Raw genomic sequence first — 25504 nt, 5'->3', positions numbered from 1 at the left:
AATGCGTGGAAATGGATACTATTTTTATTTTACAAATAAACTTTTCCACGATGTATCAAATTTCTTGTCTTCCAGACTGCTGAAGACTTTTGGACAGGAATATTGTCTGCTTTGTTCACTGCCAGGTCCTCTATATACCTAACACATCCTAAGTACTTGAATGAATTTTTAAATTTTCCTAGAGTTAAATGAGTTAGCCAAGGTCTAGAAAGTATCAAGAATTACAATATCCATCTGTTTGTTACCAAAGCCCACACACTTTAACCATTGTACTATACGGTCTCCCTGAATTCACTGTTAAACTTGCGTTGTTCCAGCTTGCTTTCAGTGCATCCGCTGCCTTGTAAGAAGAGATGTAAAACGAGTATAAAATGGGGTCCCTGCCATTAGGCGTATTGTAATCTTAACAAGGAGGGAAACTCGCTAGTATGTGGAGTTTGCACTGGCTGTGTGTAGTTAGGGAAGTAGTGAGAATTCTGAGAAGGGCATCCTATTTTCCTGATTTTATAACAGTATATTTCTATGTTCCTGTAACAGTGCTTTGAAGTGACAGTAAAATAAATCTGGAGGAGCACTGAACTCAGGTTATGTTTTATTTCCTGTTTAACAACATGGCACAAATACTTGTTTTTTGTAAAAAGAGCCCACTCCTTTCAGGCCATAGTTTATTTAGAGAAGGCTATGATTTTTGTTTTGTTTTTTTTTGTCTTTTGGTATTATTTCATTTATAAAGTAAATAACATGCTACTGGTAATTTTAAGACTCAATCTGTTGAGGATTGTGTGACCACCATTTTTCCCACTGTCGGTAGTTGCCTCTTGATCTAAAGATAGGACATCTCTTGGGTAAATCGAGCCAGGTTTATTCTCTAAGGACCTCAAAGGATGTCAACACAGAGCAAGGCCGTCCTCTGAGACACGTGGAGGTGTTAGTAGCCACATCCTCATCTGTGGGGGCACGAAGTTTGAAAGGTCACATCTGAATGAGAGCATCACATCAGTCCTTCCCAAAGCTCAGCTGTTTCCTTTCAAACCCAGCCTGATGTAAAGGAGGCTGGAGAACCAATGCACCTAGATTGGAATTATAGACTGTATAGTGTGATTACAGGCATCCTTGAGTGGTACAAATGGTTAAGCACTCAACTGCCAACTGTTGGCAGTTCAAACCTATCCAGAGGCCTCAGAAGAAAGGCCTGGTGATCCACTTACAAAAGGTCACAGCCTTGAAAACCCTTTGGAGCAGTTTACTCTGCAACACGTGGGGCTGCCATGAGTCAGAATTAAGTTCACAGCAACTGTTTTTTTGTTTTTTATATAGTGCCATTGCTAGGATAGAGAACCCCCTACAATTTGGCTGGAACAAATTTCTCATCCATTACATTCAGCCTTCTCAGTCTAACCAAGCTCAGGTCAAGTACATTCCCGAAGTCAGTGCTGTGGAGAACAGGGATCAGGTACTCAAACATGTTTGAAAGTCATGTTAACTGGCCTTTAAGACAGCCAGCTTTAGCACCTATCCCTCAATTGTAGAAAAAAATTCAAAAATCTCCCTGCCCACCCAGCCCTGCTGAGTTCCATTCCCTGAGATAAAGGCTTTAAAAGTTTCTGAGTTTTGTAATGGTGATTGCCACCATAATGCTAAGTGATTTGCTTATAGTTCTACTTCTTCATGTATAATGTATAACTCAAGACAGTATCTATATAGGCCAGTCTCACTAGGAAAAAAGAAGAATTTGGTTCCTTTACATTACCTTGCTTCTCTTCCTCTAACCCAGATTTTCTCTTCTGTTCCTTATATTAGTTTTTTCCTCTGGGGTCATTTCTTCCAGGCTTGGGCCATATCTGCTATACATCAATTTCTTTCCATTGCACTCAGTGGTTAGTTCCATTATTTTTAGATGCTATGTTGATTAATAGAGGTGTCTAGCGTGGAAGAAGTATAGCCAGAATGCTCCTTAGAAATGAGGATGGTGATCACGATTTCATCTCCCATATCTTGGACATGTTATCAGGAGACACCGGTCCTTGGAGAAGGACATCATGCTTGGTAAAGTAGAGGGTCAGTGAAAAAACGGTCAACAAGACGGATTGACACAGTGGCTGCAACCATGGGCTCAAAAATCGGCACCTAACAACAAGCATGGGTGGGCAGGCTGATTGTGAGCTGAGTGTTAAGTGGCAGCTATTGCTATAACTACCATCATTTTGTAATAAAAACACCTCCCCTCATCTTCAGGTTTGAAAACTGAAGTGGTACAAGTGATGAACATTCTTAAGTTTCCTGAATAAGTGGTTTCCCCCATCTTACCAAAGAATTGTCAATAAACTAAACAAAAACTGTCCATTGCCATCCAGTCGATTCCGACTCATAGTGACCGTATAAGTAGAACTGCCCCATGGGGTTTCCAACGCTATAATCTTTACAGAAGCACACTGCCACAGCTTTCTCCGGCAGAGCAGCTGGTGGCTTCAAACTGCCAGCTGAGCACTTAAACACTGGGCCACCAGGGCTCCTGTCAAAAAACAAAATAGGCTTTATCTGCTCTTTATCTTGTCCTTCATATTAAACCTTTCTAGTTCTTAGTTTGACAAGTGTTCTCAGCTAAAAACTCTTTCTTCAGTTTAATGAGATGATGTGCAAAACGGATTTGAGAAGAGGCTATGCAGGATTGTTGCTCAAGTTGTGGATTCCTGCAAGTCCATTGGAGCAGCCATTGTATTTTGAGTGCCTTCCAACCTAGGGGGCTCATCTTCCAGCAGTATATCAGACAATATTCTCTTGTGTTCCATACATAGGGTTTTCATTGGCTAATTTTTGAGAGTAGGTCACCAGGCCTTTCTTCCTAGTATGTCTTACTCTGGAAGTTCTGCTAAAACCTATCCACTATGGGTGCCCCTGCTGGTATCTGAAATACCAGTGACATAGCTCCCGGCACCATAGCAATGCATAAGCCACCACAGTACAACAGACTGACAAACTGTACAACACACAGTATGACAAACTGACAGATGGGTGGTGGCCCGTCTTTGTAGAAGGCCTACAAAGTCCTACATAATCTTGCCCCTGCCTCTTTTTGCAATCTCTCCTTGCACCACCCTCTCTGTTGTTTAGTGTTCTCCAGACACATCAATCTTTGAGTTCCACAGCAAACTCCTTCCTGTCTGAACATCTAACATGCTGTTCTTTTAAAATATGCTATTATTCTCTCAGCCTAGAATGCTCTTCCTGTCACCCTTCAAACAGCTAGCTTCTTGGCATTAAATGCTATCTCCTTGGAGAGGCCTCCTCTGACCACAGGTCGTAGTCATTCCTATGTTCCTCAGTTCAACTGACTCATGTGCATTGTGGGCACCACATGGTTGGGGTTTACATTATGATTTGGCATTAAAACAAAATGTAATTGTGTAAGCAGAAAGCATTAAAAAAGAGTAGCAAAGCATGCAATTGTTATTAGTGAACTAAATGTTCCTCATTGGAGGAATGAATGCATTTCACATTTTGGGAAGCAACAACTTAAGGGACCCAAGAAAGGAAAATACAAGTAGATGAAGCTGTGTTAAGTTTTGATACTGAGATTCATGCAAAAAGATAGTTTCTCACACATCAAGCAACAAAGTGCCTGCGTCAAAACTTACAAATGGGTGGCAGAGGCTTGGAAGAAATTCCTGTTGCCCTCAAGTTGATTTCAACTCATGGCGACTCCATGTGTGTCAGAGTAGAACTATGTTCCATGGGTTTTTAATGGTGGATTTTTCACAAGGAGATGGCCAGGCCTTTCTTCAGAGACTCCTCTGGGTGAACTCGAACCTCCAACCTGTCAGTTAGCAGCTGAGTGAGTTACCGGTTTGCACCACACAGGGACTCTACAGAAAATAAAGGGGCACTCTTTGTGTATGTGTGTGTTTTAGGCGAAAGTTTATACAGCAAATTAGGCTCCCATTTAACAATTTTTATACAAATTGTTCCATGACATTAGTTACAATTTTCAAAATGTGTCAACATTCTCATTGTTTCCATTCTGTCTGTTCTGCTTCCATTGCTCTAGGTTCCCTTCCCCTCCTTGCCTTCTCATCTTTGCTTTTGGGTAAATGTTGACCATTTGGTCTCATATAGTTCATTGTTTAAGGGACCAAGTTACTCATGGGTGGTACTTTTTATAAGCCATTCTATTATCCGGCTGAAAGGTGACCTCCAGGAGTAGCCTCAGTGCCAAGCTCAAAGGGTATCTGAGGGCAATAGTCTCAGGGGTTCCTCTAGTCTCGAGAGGTCCAGTAGATCTGTCTTTTTTTTAGGAATTTGAATTTTGTTCTACATTTTTCTCCCATTCTATCTGGGACCTTCTATTGTGTCCCTGGACAGAACAGTTGGTAGCGGTAGCCAGGCACCATCTAGTTCTTCTGGTTTCAGGTTAGAAGAGACTGTGGTTCGTGTGGGCTACTAGTCCCCTTGTGGACAAGTTTCTCCTTTGAGCCTTTGGTTTCCCTTAATTCTCTTTTGTTCCAGACAAGTAGAGACCAATAGTTGTATCTTAGATGGTCTCTCATAAGCTTTTAAGACCCCTGACCTACTCACCAAACTAGGTGTAGAACATTACCTTTATGAACTATGTTATGTCAGTTGACTAAGTTGTCCCACAAGACTATGGTCCTAAGCCTTTTGACCCAGTAAACCAATCCTGCGATGTATTTGCTTATTTCTGGGACGTCTCTGTAACTGCGCCTCCTATGTGTTTTATTATATATATGGATATATATGCAGCACACAAACAGGTATATACATATGCCTACAAATACACCTATACACGCACATGCTTGTACTTACTCTCATGTCTTCCTATACACATCTATGCATACATATCTACCTATGTAGCTGCAGACAAATTTTTTGGTTATTACTGTTATGGCAAAATTGTGTATGTCATAGCATTTACCGACATTAACCCTTTTTCTTGTGTACTTCTTAGTGTCTTCACTTACCCTGATCAAGTTGTGCAGACTTCATGCATATTGGGTATTGTCTTTCCCATCACTAAAAATAACAAGTGTCTAATATCTAGAAAGTGATTCCCTCTCCTTCCCTCTCCTGCCCCTGGTAACCAACAAATAACGTTGTTTTCTGTGTGTATATCTATTCTTGATTTTTTATAATAGTGGGACCATACAATATTTGTCCTTTTGTGATTGACTTATTTCATTCAGCATAATGTCCTCCAGATTCACCCATGTTATATTTTGCAGACTCCTCGTTATTCTTTATGGTTGTATAGTATTCCACTGCATGTATGTACCACAATTTGTTTATCCATTCATCTGTTGATGGGCACTTAGGTTGTTTCCATCTTTTTACTATTGTGTATAATGCATTAATCAACATAGGTGTGCATATGTCTATTGAGGGGCAGTCTTTTGAAAAATGCTTCATCGTTACCACCCTTGACAACACAGAGTATATTATATGGAAAAACAACAGTACAGAAACTCCCTGGGTTATGAACAAGATCCATTCCTAAGTCTGTCTTTAAGTCGAATTTGTAGGTAAGCTCCAGCAAGGGCATACGATTCTTATTTAGCATCAGTTAGTCAAATGTTTGTCTTAGTAAACAGTATATACTTTACCTTTCTATGTATATAAAACATTTAAGAAACACTTCCAAATACACTAAAACATCTTAAGCATTATAATACTATATATAATGATAATAATACAGTAATAATACAAGTAACTATATATGGTACTATACTGGAGAGAGAATCTGTGGGTGTGTCTGTGTAGGTATACAGGACTGTAAAAAAAACACAGTTCTTATAATAGTTTAGATAAAGACAAAAGATCATGATTAAAGGTTAATATTCTCATTCCATCATTGTCTTGCATACTGGAAGGGGCATTCATGAGGTAACTTCATGATAACATTAATAATTGGATGATGCAGAAGATGATGGAGAAATGGCTACTGTTGAAGATGACGGGCCTGGTGCTGGAGAGTCAGGGTTTGATTTCTGCTGCTGGAGCGGATAGGTTTACTACTAGAGTCAACTTCTTGAATTAGGCATCAAGGGATGTTTGTATAGAGATTTATTTTTTCTCTTCATAAATGGCCTTGTAGTAGCTGAGGCCCTAGGTACTGTATAGTAAACTTTGGTGAACCTCTCTGTATTAGGATCTTGCTCCTATAACTCAGCCATCCCCGCTTCAGCGAGATGAAAAGCTTCAGCTAACTCTTTTGTCAAAAATTTTTTCGGTTCTGGAGTTTTTAGGTCCTGGTCTTCCTCAAATGTTAACATCTGCTGCTCTGGTGCATTTCTTTCCTCTTTTGAAATGTAGGTCCTTTCAGGCATTTTTTTCCCCCCAAATAAGCCAGTCTTGTCTACATTAAATATTTGGTCTGGCAAATAACCTCTCTCCTCAATAGTTTTTTTCAACATTTCAGGAAAATCACTCATTGCACTTACATGGGCACTTGCTGCTTCACCTAGAACCTTAATAGTACGTAAATTTGCCCTCGATTTGAAATAATTAAACCAACCCCCACTCACCACAAAGTCTTCATCACAATCACCTTCACATGCTGCACGTGCAGCTTTTAAATCATTGAAAAAGCTTCTAGCGTTTTCATGGACTAAAATAAGGCTAACAGGCATATTATGCTGATTTTGATCATCTAAGCAAATTATCAGTAGTAATTTGTAGTAATTGTAGCTTTCACTGGGGGCAGACAGAGCCTTTCACAGGCTCCATTATTCTCACTTTATCCTTTAAAATTGTTCCCATCGTTAACTGACTGTAGCCTAATGCTTTTTCAACGACCAATGGCATTTCACCTCTTTCTGATCGCTTTATTATTTCCAGTTTATTTTCAATTGTGATTGTTTACCTTTTCTTTGCTGCATCACCAGCACCTGCATTGGATTTATACTTTGAAGGCATGATTACAAGGGTAAATAAGAGGAAAATTTAAGCCAAATACGAAGTTACACATTCAACACAGCGTAACAGCAATGCGTTCTCCTTCCTCCCGCCCGGGAACAATTGTTAAGACCGGCAATGTTTTCATGAGCATCACGAAGTAGTACATGCGTTTGTTATTATGAACCATTGTTTTTAACCCAAATTTTTAATACAATAGGCTCTATGGCAGTCTGTTCTTAACTATTAGTGGTATGCCAATTGGATATTCTTAATCCGGGGACTTACTGTATCAGCAACTAAATGGGAAACTTCTGAGCGTGGAAAAGTGTTAGGAATGCCTTAACCAATTTATTTTGCTTATAGTTTCTTTGTTATGTACGCACAAAGCTGATAATATCAATAAAATGTTTTTGAAAGTCTAAAACATCTTTCAATAATTACAAAGTAGAACTAAGAGATAAAGCATTGTATGATAGTTTGACAGCATTTTTTTCCTTTCTTGTGGTGCATAAAATAACGGTGCATCTAACAACTGAAGGTATCTTAAATTCCATAAAATAGGCATGTCTGATAGAAATGCCAGAGGGAGAGAAAAGAGTAGGGAGAGGCAATATTTAAAGTCATTATGGACGAGAATATTTTAGACTTGATGACAGCAGCGAATCTTGCGATTCAGTAAGAACAAAACGCCCTGAACAAGATAAATAAATCTAAATCCACACCTAGATGCATGGTAGAAAAACTGAAAAACACAATAAAGCAGGATAAAATTTAAAAGCAACTAATGAGAAAGGCCATAAGCAAAGCAACAAAAAAAGAACAAACCAGGAGGAAAATATGTACGAAAAAAAAAAGCCTAGTACATGACTGAGAAGTTATTTGACCTTGTTTAAGGTCAAATTGTTTAAGGGAAGGGAAGGGGAGATTAAGAGATGGTGCTGGGGAGCTAAAATAACTTTTTAACATAAGGTTGTACACTTCCATCATTTGACTATTAGGAGTGTGTCACTTCTGTAGTAAGGTGGCGCTGTGGTTAAGAGCTCGGCTGCTCACCAAAAGGTTGGCAGTTCGGATCCACCAGCCGCTGCTTGGAAACCCTATGAGGCAGTTCTACTCTGTCTTATGGGGTCGCTATGAGTCAGAATTGACTCGAGGGCAATAGTTTCTTTTTTTTTTTTTTGGTATACTCTTCAGGCTACGGAGACCCTGGTGGCGTAGTGGTTAAGTGCTACGGCTGCTAACCAGAAGGTTGGCAGTTCGAATTCACCAAGCGCTCCTTGGAAACTGTGGGGCAGTTCTACTCTGTCCTGTCGGGTCGCTATGAGTTAGAATCGACCGGACGGCAACGGGTTTGGTTTTTTAGTCTTCAGGCTACAAGTCAGCTTTTTCTCCCTTAACAGGCGTGATTTGCGTTTCACTTTCACTTTCGGGGCTGGGAAATTTCCTCCCCTGAAGCGGCAGGCTGAGGAGACACAGCGACTCTCTAGTGATCACAAAGCTGGGGCTTCGCGACCCCTGTCCAGGCCTGGCGCCCACTGACGCCTCACCTTCTCTCGCGCCTAGGGTCAGAAACACGGAAAACAGCGGCGACGACCTGCGGAACGCCTCTCTGCCAGCCAACAGAGGCGCGGCATGCTTACCCCGCCCCCTTGCCCGCGTTTCCAATGAATGTCTAGGTGGGCGGGCTTTCCAGGGAGCAGGGAAATGATTGGCCCTGAAGTCTCTCCACCTGACCGTGGGCGGGGTAGCGTGGTGACGTCTCGGCACGAGGCGCAGGGGCGGAGAGAGCGCGCTCCGAGACTCGGCGGCATTAAACCGTTGCAGACTCAGCGGGTTGGTTGTGGTCCTTTTAGGTCTCAAGCTTTCGGTGCTCGCTCTGATCCTTGTGAGGCCTCAGCCAACTAGACCTTCCGACTTCCCACCCGCCTGTAGCCGCGTCGTTGTGACTCCGCCACTATGTTCGAGGCGCGCTTGGTCCAGGGCTCCATCCTGAAGAAAGTGCTAGAGGCGCTCAAGGACCTCATCAACGAGGCCTGCTGGGACATCAGCTCGAGCGGCGTGAACCTGCAGAGTATGGACTCGTCCCACGTCTCCTTGGTGCAGCTCACCCTGCGCTCTGAGGGCTTTGACACCTACCGCTGCGACCGTAACCTGGCCATGGGTGTGAATCTCACCAGGTGAGCCGGGGGTGGTGAGGAGCCGGGCGCTCTCCCCGGATCCCCGACCCTTGGCGGGAGTCTCTGAGCCGGGCCCTCATTGGCTGGCGTGGGCCACCCTCGCCATCTCATTGGCCTGCGGCACCGGGGGGCGGGGCCCAGCGGGGCGCGCGGTTTGGGAAAGCCCGCGCTGACCGCCGCGGGAACGGGCTCTTTCCGCGCCAAAGTCACAAAGCCGGGTGGTGGCGGGAAAATGACCCGCTTCTCTTCCGTGCCAGGAAAAGGCTGTTCTTGAGCTCCTTGGTTATTAAATGCCGCTAGTCTTGCTTGGGAAACCTTGGTTGTGGTCGACTTTTAACCACTCTATATCGTGCCCTACTGAAAACGTATCACGCTATTACCCAGATGGTTCCTGGTCCTTTATTAAGGCCGCAGTAAGCATCCTAAGATCTTGGCTTGTGGAAAAAATGTTTCCAGGGCAGTTGCTTTTAGCTTTCTTGAACGCTACCCACAGGAAGACATTTTATGTTGCTATAGTACTTGGAAGGATCCCTGGTGGCGCAGTGGTTAAAGCGATTGACTGCTAACTGAAAGGTCGGCGGTTGCTTCCCTAGAGATTTACAGCCTTGGAAACACTATGGGGTTGCTGTGAGTCGGCATCACTGGACGCCAGTGGGATAGTACTTAGAACCCTTGTGGTGTAGTGGTTAAGTGCTCGGCTTCCAACGAAAGGTCCGCGGTTGAAACCTACCAGCCGCTCAGCGGGAGAAAGATGTGGTAGTCGGCTTCCATGAAGATTACAGCCTTGGAAACCCTATAGAGCAGTTCTACTCTCCTATAGGGTCGCTGTAAGAATCGACTCGACGGCAATGGATTTTTGGTTTGGGTATCTAGTACTTAACGTATATTCACATTTTTAAAAGAAAAGCTTGTGGAGAAATATTTACCCATACTACATGCAATGTGTAAATCTAATAGGTCTTTTGGATTATTTTTTATGATCGTTATGGCCCACTAACTTCAGCAGTCACTAAAGGGATTTGCAGTTAGGAAAATATTGCTTTTTTTATGTATACGAAGAAGTGAAATTGCTGGTCATAGAGTGTGTGCAGTTTTAGTTCAGTTCTATTTAGATACTGCCAGATTGCATTCCAAAATGGCTGGACCAGTTTACACATTCTCCAGTATGTTTGTCCTCCTAATTCATCAGACAACCTAATGGGTGAAAATGGTAACTTCTTATTTATTTCAATGACATTAGAAATCTTATTCTTCTGAGAAGATGGTGTTGGTTTTAAACCCTATGTCTTCTGTGTTTTAGCATGTCCAAAATACTAAAATGTGCTGGCAACGAAGACATCATTACACTAAGGGCCGAAGATAATGCGGATACCTTGGCACTAGTATTCGAAGCACCAAGTAGGTCATACCCTTTACTGAATTACGCTAGAGAAAATTAAAAGGCAGTGTTATATCATACACATAAACTTGGATGCTTTTCTTCAACAGTGTTTATTGGTTTTTGTTTTTTGGTAGACCAAGAAAAAGTTTCAGACTATGAAATGAAGTTAATGGATTTAGATGTTGAACAACTTGGAATTCCAGTGAGTATCAAAGTTTGATTGTTGAGTATACCGTACACATGCTAGTTACACAGGTGTTAGTGTTAGCAACACTAGTTTTAAATTTACGCATTCAAAGCCTACTTACCAACACCACTTTTTCTAGAAATATTTCAGCTTTGTATATTTCAAAGTGGGCTTAGTATTTGGACTGACATTTGTCATTTTATTAAACCACAATAGTCTAAAATTGGTCTTTAACTGAAATCGTTGCTGCCAAGTATGCGTGTTGAAATTAACCTGCATGCATCTCTCTTGTTTTAAATTCTCTAATGCTTGGTTTTTATTAAGAGTAGATTTTAAAGCTGTGTTAACAATAATTGGTTAGGGTTTATCAACATCAAAGGTGGAAAAAAAGGGGTTTTGGTGTTTAAAATGCTTAGTACCATATTATTTTCTTTTAGAAGGTGATTAGGCATGGTTTCTATGCCGTACCCTAATGTCCTCTTGAGTTAGCCCGGATGGATGATTGGGGGAGGCGCCTGTTCCATGGATAGTGCATTTACTGTTAAAGGTTTAAGCTCAAATGTTTCTTAATATAAATATTCTGGCAGCATATTTGATTTACATCTGCATTTTTTTGAGTGATTGGAGTATATTATGGAATTACACAATGAGTGATATTTTAAATAATAGAAAATCTGTTCAGATATTGCCTTGTAAGTGAAAGTGCCAAATTTTTAATTTCCAGTGATTAACCTTTAAATTTGTTTTACAGGAACAGGAGTATAGCTGTGTAGTAAAGATGCCGTCTGGTGAATTTGCACGTATATGCCGAGATCTCAGTCATATTGGAGATGCTGTTGTCATTTCCTGTGCAAAAGATGGAGTGAAATTTTCTGCAAGTGGAGAACTTGGAAATGGAAACATTAAGTTGTCACAAACAAGTAATGTTGATAAAGAGGAGGAGGCTGTAAGTAGTTTTTAAGTAAAAAATAATACTTTGAAGAAAATTGAAATGCTGTTTAACATTAGGTTAGTGGCTGAAATTAAGGAAAAGTAGACAAAATTGCATTTCCAAGTAACTAAGTGAGATTTGCTGTTGAATGCTGCAAGTGATTTATAAGTGCCATCCAATTTATAATTAAATCTGTGAGATGGGCATGCAGATTCAGTGCTCTTACAAACCATAGAATAGTGGGTTTGTAAATCAAGCCCCGAGATGTTCCAAGAATAGGATTGGGAAGCTAGGTATCTGACCTTTAGCTTTCTGGGTGGGGGTGTGGTATTTACTCTTTTACCTTTTACCAAATAATTGAACATAGGAAGCACCTCAACAGAAGGATCTGGTAGGGTTAAAATTCTGTCATCTTATTAATCATCTAACTGTTCTTGAGCTCTTATAATCCCTACAATAGCTTTATATGGTAGGTACAATTATCATCCTATTATCTGAATTTTAAGAGAGTGCCTAAAGAGCCCTCAATTAAACTTCACTTGCTAGCCTTGGAGTTTCAGTTAACTCTTTGTAAACTAGGAACAGCAAAATGTCCTAACCTGATAGAGTTAGGAGGATTAGTGTCTACCATATTAAAAGTTTACAGTAAATATTGGATATTATTTTCTTCTCCCTTGCATGAGTAGTCAACCTAAATGAAGGTATACTTCAGTTTAAATGTTGATTTAAAAAATTATTTGACTTATGTCTAATAAGGAAAGGCAGGGGCTAAGCTATGTTTTTTGTTTTTTTTTTCTTTTAAGCTTACTAGAGATTTGAAAGCTGACACATTTTTACACATACAATTAATAAAATTGGCTTTTGGTCTCCTGTGTAAGGGATATTTAGATTGTAGCCATATGGGAAACAAATGAAGACTTTCTGGATTCTTAGTTATACTTTTTAAATTTTTGTTATTTTAACGTTCTACACATAAGAAAAAATAGAGAAAACAATATAAGAATGGTCCCCAGTTGGCCATCACCCATCATCTACATTTCCCAATCGATGGCCAATCTTGATTTCTCTCTCCTGAGTTACATTTCCACTCCCCTGGCAACCTCAGTTTTTTTTTTTTCCTCTTAAATCCTCAAACATTTCACCCATAAATATTTCAGTATGTATCTAAAGTATATACATTAAAACTTAACACATCTAAGAAAATTATTTAACATCAGGGAATTCTTCAGTGTTCAGATTTACCTGGTTATTTCAAAACAGTTTGAATCAAGGTTTTAATAAAGTCAATTAGTTGATATGCCTGTTGAATTTCTTTTAATCCATTGGTTCCCTCTTCATTTTCTCTATTTCTTCCGCTACGATTTATTTGTTGAAGAAACTAGATCATCTGTCATGGAGTTTCCCATAGTCTGGATTTTGTCAATTATATCTTTGTGTGTCAATTAACATGTCCCTCCACCCCTATATTTCTTATAAACTGGTAGTTACAAGTTTAGAGGCTTGATGACATTCAGGATGTTTTGTTTGTTTTGCCGGTAAGGGAGCACGAATACTTTATATGTGGTGGTATGTACCTCTAGGGGGCAGGTGATGTCCAGATGTCTTTTTGTGATAACAGCCAGAATGATCATTGTCTATATCCATTAAATCAATCTTCAAAATTAGTTTCATAGCATCCCCTTCAAAGGTGACCAATAAGGTTCATAAAGTATATTATGAACTAATCAGTTGTAACTTTTTTGATGTATTTCAAGATGATGAATTTTTTTGTTTTCTCCCTTAGGTTACCATAGAGATGAATGAGCCAGTTCAGCTAACTTTTGCACTTAGGTACCTGAACTTCTTTACAAAAGCCACTCCTCTCTCTCCTACAGTAACACTCAGTATGTCTTCAGATGTGCCCCTTGGTAAGATAATAAAGTTGTCCTATCTTGTTTTTTAGGTCGTGTTTGTGATTCTCCTCAATAATTAATTATATTCCTGTCTTTTTTCAGTTGTAGAGTATAAAATTGCTGATATGGGACACTTAAAGTACTATCTGGCTCCCAAGATCGAGGATGAAGAAGGATCTTAGGCACACTTAAAATCCAAGAAAATAAAGCTGTTTGAGAACTGCTTCTGAGATGCCAGTGTGTACTTAAGTCTTTCTGTCACCATACCTGTACCTTTGAGTACATATGTAGATATTGTTTTCTGTAAATAACGTATTTTTATCCACTCTCTAAAATTTGTTTAAAAAATAAAGTCCAAAGTCAAATCTGCTCTTGTTAACCTAGAAATACTTCTGCCTTACCTAGAAATACTCTTAATGCTTTTTATAACAAAAGGGTCTTAAGTCTAAATACAGTTTTAAGAATGTGTTTTCAATTTAAATAAAGTTATCTGAATTTCAAACGTCACTAGACAGTGCCTTCATTTGGACGACTACTGTTACCAAGTGTCCTAGGGAATATTCAGTTGAAGCTACCCTTCCATGTAAATGTGTTTCTTCTTTTTTTTTTTTTGTCTAGAGCAGTCAGATAAAATTGTATTATGGAGATAGCAATAAAAAGTATTTCAAATACAGTATGATATAAATCTGTGGTAGCTAGATATTTTGGGGGATTCATATGCCAAACTTACTTTGGTATTCTAACTTGAACTTAAGTAATGAATGGGGGAAAGTAGAACAAATCCTATGTATTTTATCATTTTAGTTGGCAAAACTTAACACTTTAGAAGCTTGGTGTACCCAAAGTCGTGTGAGCTTTATAAGACTAGCATTGTTACAGGGCAGTGTTTCTTCAGCCTACGGAAACTTTGACAAGAGTCCTGGAAGTTTTGGTAGATCTGTGATAGGGCCCAAGTAGTCTTTTTTTGCCAAAATAATTTTAGTGTTTGAATGAGTATACTTGTTTGGGACTCACTCCCTTGAGGGATGAAGATGGATTAAATTCCATGATTGTTTGACTCAACAAAGAAAGTGGGACAGCCCAGCAGTTATGAAGACCTGTAAAAAACCATCCCCAGTTGCTGTGCTGCAAGGTCACAAACCGGCATGCTGTGTATTAAAAATTACCTTATCATTGTCCTTTTTTCAAGTGAGTTTTGTGTTTGGTGGGTTAAATGACTGGTTTCTTTGTTGTGGTACTTGGACTAAGTTCTTGTCATTGGGCGTTAAAACTCACTGCATCCACTGGGTAACTAAAATTTTGCTCATTATTCATTATCATGTGCCTGGTGTGGGGAGGATCCGCCGCAAAGGGGCCTGATGGAAATACATCTAGATTGTGCTGAAGGTTCCAGGATTGTATGCATTTGTTAAAATTCACCCAACTGTGCTTTATTGTATGTAAGTTAAACCTTAATAAACCTTTAAAGAAAAACAGTTCTTAAAAGATTAACTTCTCAAGTTTCATGTGTGGCATAATATTCCTTGAACACAGGCCTCTTACTGGGCAAGGTCTGATGACCAGGAGTGGCCAACTGAAGCACAAGAGTGCCGGACTATTCGAGAGGGTAGCATTCGAGGGTATTTGACTGTGTGGGCCTGGGATCTGGAACCTGGTAGCTCCGGTCGTCGGTCTAGAGGCTCCAGAGCCTTAGCCTCTGTCTCCCGAGAGCGCCCCTGCGCTCCCCACCCCGGCTCTGAAAGTTGGGAAAGAACCACGTAGTTGGTTTGCCCTGCGCTGACTATGACCCAGGCGGGCGAGGACCCTAGGCACCCGCCCGCCCCAGCAGAGGCAGCCGACAGCGGGCTCAGGCCGCTGCGCCTCCCGAAACCCGACGGGGCGGCGCTCACGGCCAGAGACCAGATACTCTGCAAACCGCTCGCGCTAGGCGGCGGTCTAAGACGAGATGTGCACCGGGAAGCCGGGTGAGAAGACGTCGCTCTGGGTAACATCGCTTCCGGCGCGCCACTTCCGGCGCTGCGCTGGTCCAGGCTGGGGCGGGTTCGAGGGCGGCAGTTATGTGGGGCGTGCTATGCGGCCTTGGTCTCCTCAGCTACCAACCGTAGGCGAGTTCTCCGCGTGCGGGCGGCCTGGCGTGGCGCTTCGGTAAGGTGTGCGTGCCGCGGGGCGGGAACAGGAGCGCCCTGCTTGGGCTCCGTCGTGGCCGAGCCTTCGCTCCCCGTAGAATCTAGCCCTGAGGCTTCGGCGCGGAGCCTTCTCCCGCCCGGGACACTGTTGGTTTTTTTCCGGGAACCGGTTTTGTCTGTCTAAATTCGCGTCAGTTCTTATTTCTCTTCCTGGCAAGGTCTGGAGGCAGGCCGGAAAGTAGTGTATGTAGAGGCGAGTAGTTCCAGGCACTGCTAAGCGCGTTACTTTTTAAAAATCTTGCAACCTTCAGGTGCTGAGGGAATTTGGGAGTTGCGAAGAAGTTGGTAGAAAGTCTGTTGGGAACTTGGACTGGTACTTTGAGAATACTATATTTATTTACTTTTTTCCCTTTCTCCTCTTTTAGGAGTTTTACTCCTAAGCGTTCGCCTTCCTCTGCCCCCTCCACCTTTTTTTTGTTTTAATGCAGGTGTATGAATAATTAATGGAGAGTGCGAAATTAAAAAAAATATATATAATACAAATCAGATGTGATTAAATGTCCTCCCACATATTGGGAGTTTGAACTTTTTAAGTTTGTAGAAGTAAATTTAGATTGTGTAATCGGGATGGCGACACTTAACCTAGTATTTCAGGGATGGAAAGGAGGAGTGTGCTGTCACAGTATGGGGAGAGCAGTTAGAGTCACATAACAATGTATGTACAAATTTTTGTATGGGAAAAAATGAAAAACTACAAAGCTGTAAAAAAAAGAGAGAAAAACATAATCAAAATTTAGATACAGCAAAACTTTAGACCCCCGAGTACTAGAGCTAGAGGCATGCATAGGCGAGCTTCCTAAGTGGTGGCCTGGAAAGTCGGTCTTAATATCATACAGTTGGGCCTATTAAAATTTATTAAGCTTAAAAAAAAAAAAGAGCCTAGTATTTGATGCAGTTTCATCCAACCCTTCTAGAAAACTATATCGATTAGCATTATTAGTATGTTTTCAATACTTAATTTCTGTACAAGTATTTAATAACGAGAAAAGGATGTGAGCATTTAGCATCGATTCCCTCATAATGCTAGTTATTTTAGGTTGATTAAAAGCACTTTAATGTTCCGAATTAAGTAGATACAAAGCACTTAGAATAGTGCCCGGGCACCAAACACTAAATAAGTACTAACTGCCATTATTATGGCGATGATTACAAAAAAGACAGTCTTAGCGAAGCTTTATGCTTTTTTTATGTTGGCTTTATTGAAATACTGACGTTAGTCGAATAACTTTTTTTTCATTACTATTGCATTATCAATATCTTTATAAATCCAATCTTTATTTTTGTCTTCGGGGGTTGGAAACAGTGCATATGAACTTACAGATATGTTGACATCAGCAAATTACATGCTGCAGCATTGTATGTAGTTATATTACTAACAAGGTGTACAAAAAAAGAACCCAAAAAACAGCAGTTAAGTGCAGTTTGTCCTAACTAGAATACGTGGTAAGTTGGGGACTATCTGTACTTAATTTTTTTTTTTTAAAGATAGGTTTTAGGTTTAGAATTCAAGTAGCTTTCGTTCAAAATAGATTTACTTGTTTTGTTTGCTTAAGTTTGCTTATGGAAGAAAAGTATACAAGTTACATATGTTTCTAATTTAAATGTCATTGTTTTTAATCGTATCTGCTACCTCCTAAACTGATGACATAATAGCCATGATTTCATTACTGAAGTCTGCTTTGATTATTTTGAACAACAAATCAGACTTTTATTCCGTTTTCTTTTGTAGATACAGAAGTAATCTGGAAAATGAAACCACTAGTTGCAGTGCTTGGGGAGGAGTAGAGAGGCAGGCATATCAGAAGGAATCGGTGTAGTACTGATACTGATTGGTATAGTAGCTTTTCCAGTTTACAACAAGAAGTTTTCCCGATCTTTTGCATTAAAAAAAAAAAAGATATCCATCAGGGAAAATAGGCAAAATAATTCCCTACCCTCTCTCCTTCCTCCCTGGCAAGTAATAAAATCACACGAGCGTAAGCTACTTTTGCTTTTACGTAAAGCAGAGGGAGGGGGCAATCAGTACTGTAGCAGAGAGGTTGAAAGTGTGGACTTCGGTGTCATATCACCTGGGTTTGAGTCACCATTGTTCCACCTATTTTCTGTGTGACTTTGGAAAAATTAGGAAGCAGGGAACATTTTAGCAAGATAAATCTAAGAATGTCTTTTTCACTTTGACAAAAGAATCTCAGGCTCTAAGAGCAGTGGAGCCTAAATTGCCAGTTGCAGGTATGACATTTTAGCCCAGAACTCCAATATGCAGCATCTGAGAGTACTGAACTCATTGTCACCTGCAACAATAAGATTTTCTTTGTTTTCAGACTGTAGCTGTGCCAACGTGTTATGATGCCATCTCGTACCAATCTGGCTGCTGGGATCCCCAGTAGTAAAGTGAAATACTCAAGGCTTTCTAGCACAGACGATGGCTACATTGACCTTCAGGTAAATGCAGCAGGGAGCTGGCAAGACTAGCTGGCTATGTTTCTGCTGAGTTGGCAGGAAGATCTTCTAGGTAGAGGATTTGCTAGCTGTCCCTGGGGATTAGAGGGAGTGACAGGACGGAAACTCAGCTGAGACCCTTTCAGCCATAGCCTGGCAGGGTAGTTTCAAACCAATATGAACGTTGTCCATTTCTAAGAATTTCTAGTCATCTCTCAGAATTACAGTCTGACAAAGCTCATTAATTGCAAGTTTTTGTTTGTTTGTTTGTTTTAGTTTATTTGGAAAATGATCAGATTATATTTGTCAAGTAGAATGTTTTTAAAGACTGTATTATCAATTTGTGTACACTTTAGTCAAAGCCAGTTCATTTTTTAAGGGAGAAACTAGCTACTGAAGCCAGCAGATTGTGGGGAACTTCCTTCTTTCCTGATGTCATGAGATCCAATTTATTAAAGGTACTTTTTGTGACAAACAGTAAGTAAAGCAGAGAATATTAAGTTTGTATCCTACCCTGATCATTGTTTAAAAATAGTAAATAGTGTAGCATCTCTTTTTGCCCATTTCCCCTTAGAATAGGATATTCTAGGTGGACATAAGTAGGAAGTAGCAGGAACTTAACCTTTGAAATATAAACAAATCAATTATTCTTTGTACTCTTTGGACCTGCACTCGAAGAAGAGATTTTTTAAAAACTAGATCTGGGAGGCTTGAAGTCAGTTAGATCAGATACAACCAGGGGCCAAAACCTTTAAGTTTATTTCTGTATCTTAACTATATAGATTACTTGTTCTGTGGGGCAGGCAACTAATCCTTTAGAAAAAGTTGAATTTGTGTGTTTCTAAAACCCTGGACTATTTGCTGACTTAACTCTGAGTGCCAGAAATCAGTTTCTCCATAGCATGATACCCACTTTTGAATCTCCATTGATTAATACAGTGCCTGACTTATGGAAGGCACCAGGAGAAAGACCTGATGATTTGCTCCCTGAAGGATTACAGCCTAGAAAATCCTATGGGGGCAGTTCTACCCTGTCACATGGGTCGCTATGAGTCAAAAGTCGACTCCATGACACCTAACAGCAACAACAATGAACGAATAAACATAGAGTGTTTTCTGTGTTTGTAAGAAGATAATTTCTTACGGTACAATGAATGGTGTGTGGACTGAGATTAGAACTAGAAAGGATGGCATTCCACTGGGACTCCTTTGAGTAACTGTCAGCAGTAACTGGAGCTTCGTCTCCTGTCTGTCCCTTTCCTTTCTCTCCCAGAGCTGTACCTGGCTGGTAGGACATGCTTCAACACACATAAAGCGTGTAGTTTGGTTCTTATTATCCTCCCTGCTTTAAAGTGTCTGAGCCCTGGTATTTTTATAATGCTTTTATCGCTTTTCTTCCCCTTGTTTCTTTTCCAGTTTAAGAAAAGCCCTCCTAAGATCCCTTATAAGGCCATTGCACTTGCCACCGTGCTGTTTTTGATTGGCGCCTTTCTCATTATCATAGGCTCCCTCCTGCTGGCAGGCTACATCAGCAAAATGGTAAGTATGTGGGCATGTGCTGTGAAATCTTTAGAATGGGAGTCAGGATCTATTGTTTTTATTTCCAAAACTGGTACAGCATATTTCAGCAGAAAGAAGAGAGGACTCTTAGATTTTGTTCTCTGATAACAAAACATGGGTTTCTTCCTTTTGAACAACAGCAGACTTCTCCCAGAGTTCTGCTGTGATGGGTGGTGGCAGGTGGGCAAACTCAGCCTCTGAGATGTTAGACAACTTGCCCACTGTCGTAGTTTGGAAGAGCTGAAATGAGCTTTGCTTCCAGAACTCCTGACTGGTAAAGGGCTGTAGCTGGAGTAGCATGTTGTCATTGTAGCTTTTCAGTCTCACAGACATACTGGTAGTATTTGGGGAGAAGCAGTAAGGCTGGTACAAGTGTGAGGCCGCTGACCTAAGCCAGCACTTTTGGTTCAGGAATCAGATCCTTCTTACATTGGGTTTAGTTGGAGTTCTGTTCAACATCAATATGTTATCTTAGAAGCATAAAGTAGTGTTTGGTGGTTCTTTCTCTGGGCTGTCTATATGCACAGAGTCTAAGTGGTTCTGAACTGATCTTGACCATAATTCACATCGGTTCTTCAGAATGCACTGGGCCAGAGGATGATGGTCACATGACTCCAGAAAGATCACAGCGAAAGCTGAAACTGTGGGTATTATCATTGGAACTGGGAATTTCTGTAGATAAAGTGGCTGTGTATGGTTTTTAAGAAGTGTGTCTATTTGCTTTAGGTTCTTAGCTGTTCAAAACTGTGATGTGGCCACCAGAGGCTTCCCTGGTGCAGTCTAAAGTTGAACCTGTAACTTCAGGACTGTCTTCACAAGTTTCACTTGCAGCATGCAGTATATTGACCCCAGGAGTATAATAAGGAGTCTGTTAATGATACAATAAAAATTAAAAGTGGAGGTGAGCACCACATAAAACAAATACCATTTCACCTTGTGTGGTTTATAAAAGACTACTTTATAAATAGGGATAAAGCTGTTTAATTAAGAAATTAAAATCACTGCTAGATCTTTTTTTCACTTTCTATTACAAAAATTTCAAACATATCAGAAATAAAGTACGATAGTGAGCCCCCACATATCCACTACCCAGCATCAACAGTTATCAACATTTTGCCAATCTTGTTTTGTCTATTCCCCCCCCTTTTTTTCCCCTGTATATTAGAGCAAATACCAAATATATCCATTTTTCTGGTAAATTCTTACGTGGGTCTTCAGTATGTGTCTCTTAACAGTTTTTATGTAACCCTGATGCCCTGGTGGCGTAGTGGTTAAGAGCTTGGCTGCTTACCAAAAAGGTCAGCGGTTCAAATCTCCCAGGCACTCCCTGGAAACTATGGGGCAGTTCTGCTCTGTCCTGTAGAGTCTCTGTGAGTCGGAACTGACTCGCTGGCACTTAACAACAACAGCTACTATCTTCTTAATATCATTTACTTTATTGTTCCTCTGTTCTTCATATTTTCGCAAATAGTTTGTTAGATTTAAGGGATTGTTTACATTCACGTTTAGTTCTGTTTTGTTTTAGATAGAATATTTCATAAGAGGTGCTGTGTATTTCCTATAGCGCCAAACCAAAAAAACCAAACTTGCTGCTGTCCGGTCGATTCTGACTCATAGTGACTCTACAGGACAGGGTAGAACTGCCCTGGAGGGTTTCCAGGGAGCGCCTGGTGGATTTGAACTGCTGACCTTTTGGTTAAACAATAGTTCTTAACCACCATGCCACCAGGGTTTTCCTCCTATAACATGTTGGTTCTCAAACTGCAGTGCTAATACGGGACTTGTTAAAACGTAAGTTGCCTTGGCCCCACCCTCAGAGATTCCAATTCAGTGGGTCTAGGGTGGGGCTTGATAATTTGCATTTCTAACAAGGTTCTAGAGCCCTGATGGCAAAATGATTAAGAGCTCAGGCTGCTAACCAAAAAGTTAGCAGTTGAAATCCACCAGCTGCTCCTTGGAAACCCTAAGGGGCAGTTCTTCTTTCTCCTGTAGGGTCGCTGTGAGTCAGAATCTACTCAATGGTACACAACAACAAGAAAACAAGTTCTCAGGTAATGCTGATGGTCCAAGGACCACGTTCTGAGAACCGTTGCTATCCCATCACATTAAACCGGTTGCCATCAAGTCTATTGACTCATGATGACCTCATGTGCATCAGAGTAGAGCTATGCTCCATAGGATTTTTAATGACTGATAGTTCCAAAGTAGATTGCCAGGCCTTTCTTCTAAAGCGCCTCGTGGATTTGAAGCTCCAATCTTTCGGTTTAACAGCCGAGCACATTAACTGTTTGCACCACTCAGGGTCCCATCACACTAAAAAAAAAAAAAAACAAAAACCCATTGTCATCAAGTGGATTCTGACTCATAGCGACCCTATAGGACAGAGTAGAACTGCTGCCCCTTACGGTTTCCAAGGAGCGGCTGGTGGATTTGAAATGTGACCTCTTTGTTAGCAGCTGTAGCTCTTAACCATTATGCCACCAGGGCTTCCCCTATCACACTAGGAGGTGCATAATGATTGTCCTAATTTTTAGATTGATCACTAGGTTCAGGTGTCAACAGCTTAATACACACACTTATTATAAACTTCCCTATCACCGTTTTCCCTAATGAATTCAATTCTGTCACTCTTTTCTGTTTTTATTAGCTGAAATTCTTCTGTAAAGAACTTTTTCAAATCTGCCATTTGATTACCCTGAAATAATGTATAGGTAGGAAAGATGCTTGTGTATTTCTCTTTATCAGCTTTTATAGAAATACACCTAACAACCTCCAAAGATGACCAAAGAATTGTTTGTTTTGTGAATTCATCAATTTGTACATATTTGTGTTGCAGGCTGTTGCAGTCTTTATTCTTTTTCACATATAAAGTGTCCCATATTTGGTCAGTAGGCGTCCCACCAGGTTACTCCAGTGTCTTTTACACCTGACCTCAGTAGCCTTTGATAGCTTCCTTGCTTTTCTGTTCAGCAAGTTATTCCAGGCCCATCTTATGCATTTCCTGCCCTCACCTGTAAACAGCCATCTCTTCAAGGAGCCCTGGTTTCTTTAGTGAGAATTAAAGATCACAATCTGGGCGTTAATGGTGCTCATTGCTGTTGGGTATAATTATTTCCAGGCTTTTTCAGTGACAGAATCAGGAAATAGGTTTGTTTTAGAGAACAAGATAAAAATGATTTCATGTAGCTATTTCTAGTGCAAATTTAGGATTATAGAGTTTGGACTTGATTTCATTAATTTTATATATGTATGTCTCTCCTAATGTTACCGACATAATTATTTGCCTTATACTACATTATACATATAAAGCTTCAAAGTATAGTAGCAGTGTCACGGTTAAGTATAAGCTTTCTTTGTAGTTCTTTTTATCCTTAGGATATATCTCATTAGGGATGTACAGTCAAAGTCACTACAAAAGTTAAAAGAAGCAGAAAAATAGAAAATGTAAAATAAGATAACAGAAATGGAATCAAATATTCAATTGTGATGGATGCAGTCTTCATTCTTTTTAACATTCAGATTGTTCTATCTTTGGCCTGAGAGAGCCTGATCTGCACATGCGTTTAAGCTAACATTTACTGAGTCATTTTGTGACAGGTGGGGCCACTTGCTTTACATATTTTACCTCATTTACTTTTTCACAATAACCATATCAGGTAAATACTGTTATTTCTGTTTGTAGATGAGGCATTCAAAACTATATTGGTAACCTAATCAGTGTATATGCTTAAATATCCCTGTTTAAAGGAGATTTTTTAGATTAGGCTTAGATCTTTAGATGAGGGAAGTCTTCCTAAGCTTAAAAACAGTGGGAAAAAATCACAGTGCAAAAGGAGGATAAAATTAACTGTACAGCTGTTTAAAACTGCACCTAAAAAAAAACCAAAGCAGACTAAACAGTTTTATAAAGGTGAATCCATGTAGCGTGTATTTATTGAACATTGATTGTATGTTGGGCACAGCTGGGGACCCAGGGATAAACCACGTCCCTGTCCTCTGTAGAACTCCCACAAAATTTGAAGCCACATTGATAAAGAGCCTGAACGTGGTTCCTCCCCCTGACCTGTGAATGTGTTTCCTAGAATCCGCACTAAGAAAAAAGTAGGAAACAACCAAAATGCCCAGCAGTGGGGAGGAAGGGTAGGGAAGTAGAATTGTGATATATTTGTTACAGTTTAAATATGTGAAGAGCTTTTTAGTAGTATTGGTCAATTGCTTGTTTTAGTAAGAGACAAAAAAACACGATACAGAGTTTGGTGTGTTCACAACTGCAAAATAGAAGAGAAAGGAATGAAGGAAGTAAGCTAAAATGACTAGAATAGATGATTTTTCTTCTTTACAGTTTTTAGTACTTGGCTATGTTTCTGCGATTATAATCAGGAGGTAAAAAAGCTGAAACCTTTTCTCTTGGAGGTGTACTGCCTGAAGAAAATGCTCTGAAAGCATAAGTTACTGATCAACTGATTGAGCCCATGGCTTTGTTTTAAAATTTAAAAGGTGTATGGATTCCTAGAATGATACAAATGGTTATTGTGCCCAGCCTAAAGGTTGGAGGTTCAAGTCCACCCAGGGGTACATTGGAAGAAAGACCTGGTGATATGCTTCCAAAAATCAGCCCTAGAAAACCCTATGGAGCATAGTTCTACTCTTGACACACATAGGGTCACCATAAGTCAGTTGGCTACCCTGGCAGCTGTTTTTTTTTGGTTTGTTTTTTTAATGGAACTAATGTGCTTGCCTCCTTTTGCCACCAGGGGGCAGACCGGGCTGTTCCCGTCCTGATCATTGGCATCCTGGTGTTTCTGCCAGGATTCTACCACCTGCGCATTGCCTACTACGCATCCAAAGGCTACCGAGGATACTCCTATGATGACATTCCAGATTTTGATGACTAGTACCCACCTCATGCCAGAGGAGAAGAGTCATCGATGGGACTGAGCCCAGTTTAAGACATTGGACAGAAACTTCAGCTAAGGGCTAAGGAATTCTGTCGTTTGCAGATACTTAACAAAACTATGGCCAGATTTTATGGGTCTATCCCAAAGATGTTAATTGAGCTTACAAGTAACTAGGACATGCTTTATTTTTCATCTCCTGGCCCTGGCAAAACTTCTGACAAGTTTTTCCACATGAGTCTGTATCATGGAAGAATAGTGATGTTAATTGTATGGGGAAGCAGGAAGTTATTCTGTAGTGGAAAGTGTTGCGTCACCACACTTTTCAGAGTTGAACCTTTCTTTTAAATATTCTTCATTGTTAATTTGTTCTTTTGGCAAATGGGAAAATGCTGTATGTCTATTTTTTTTTTAACTAAGTAATTTATTTTGAAAATAGATATCTAAGTATCTTATCTCCTACACTTAATCTCTAACTTTGCATTCTAGTGGAACCCAAGATAATCTAGTGGGATACTAGATTGGTAAAAATCAAATAATCCGTGTGACCACATCTGTAATATTTTTTTACTTGCTTATTGACAGCAACCAGGACTTTTTAAAACCTCAGAACAGGTTTTCAAAATACAAAAATTTTCTTTGTTCACCAGTCCTTGGTCACTTCTAATCTGGTTCACCGAAAGGCTGGCCATCACGTAGTTGGGATCATTCTTTCCTTTGTGGATCAAGGTGTTCTTTATATCATGCTGTTAAGGATTGGATTTTTCGCTGTTCCCTAATAGAAAATGTAAATAAGTGGTGGTTATCTAGAGTTGTTTCCTAATAGAAAATGTAAATAAGTGGTGGTTATCTAGAGTTGTACAGTCTCATCATTAGCACCTTGTATTATGTCATTCTACTGAAGATCCAAAGATGGCCTGGATCACTACAGAACTAGACAGCTTAGT

The 25504-nt window shown here is 40.3% G+C and overlaps 2 protein-coding genes across 10 annotated transcripts; both read left to right on the top strand.

Annotated features, from left to right (window-relative positions):
- Positions 1 to 8679: 8679 nt before the first annotated feature.
- Positions 8680 to 13979, top strand: PCNA (proliferating cell nuclear antigen). Its single transcript, XM_004383044.3, has 6 exons — positions 8680 to 9086; positions 10387 to 10484; positions 10602 to 10669; positions 11406 to 11600; positions 13369 to 13492; positions 13580 to 13979. The coding sequence occupies exons 1-6, from the start codon at positions 8866 to 8868 to the stop codon at positions 13657 to 13659; spliced, it is 786 nt and encodes a 261-aa protein (XP_004383101.1). The 5' UTR covers positions 8680 to 8865; the 3' UTR covers positions 13660 to 13979.
- A 1526-nt stretch (positions 13980 to 15505) lies between these two features.
- TMEM230 (transmembrane protein 230) lies at positions 15506 to 25088 on the top strand. Of its 9 annotated transcripts, none has more exons than XM_023737532.1 (5): positions 15603 to 15622; positions 17985 to 18105; positions 18482 to 18560; positions 19519 to 19641; positions 24417 to 25088. In XM_023737532.1, exons 2-5 carry the CDS (start codon positions 18086 to 18088, stop codon positions 24555 to 24557), a joined length of 363 nt encoding a protein of 120 aa, XP_023593300.1. In that variant the 5' UTR covers positions 15603 to 15622; positions 17985 to 18085; the 3' UTR covers positions 24558 to 25088. The 9 variants fall into 9 exon arrangements, 4 of the variants coding, with proteins under 4 accessions (XP_023593299.1, XP_023593300.1, XP_023593302.1 ...); XM_023737534.1 differs by having other exon boundaries at positions 18482 to 18579; positions 19607 to 19641; XR_002825100.1 differs by lacking the exon at positions 18482 to 18560 and having other exon boundaries at positions 15506 to 15622; positions 19519 to 20563; positions 24417 to 24545.
- Positions 25089 to 25504: the final 416 nt, after the last annotated feature.

The sequence above is a fragment of the Trichechus manatus genome, unplaced genomic scaffold, assembly GCF_000243295.1.
Source record: "Trichechus manatus latirostris isolate Lorelei unplaced genomic scaffold, TriManLat1.0 scaffold00104, whole genome shotgun sequence".
In the NCBI taxonomy this organism is placed as follows: domain Eukaryota; kingdom Metazoa; phylum Chordata; class Mammalia; order Sirenia; family Trichechidae; genus Trichechus; species Trichechus manatus.
The sequence above is the reverse complement of the archived record's forward strand: the minus strand, read 5'-3'. Positions and strand labels throughout refer to the sequence as shown.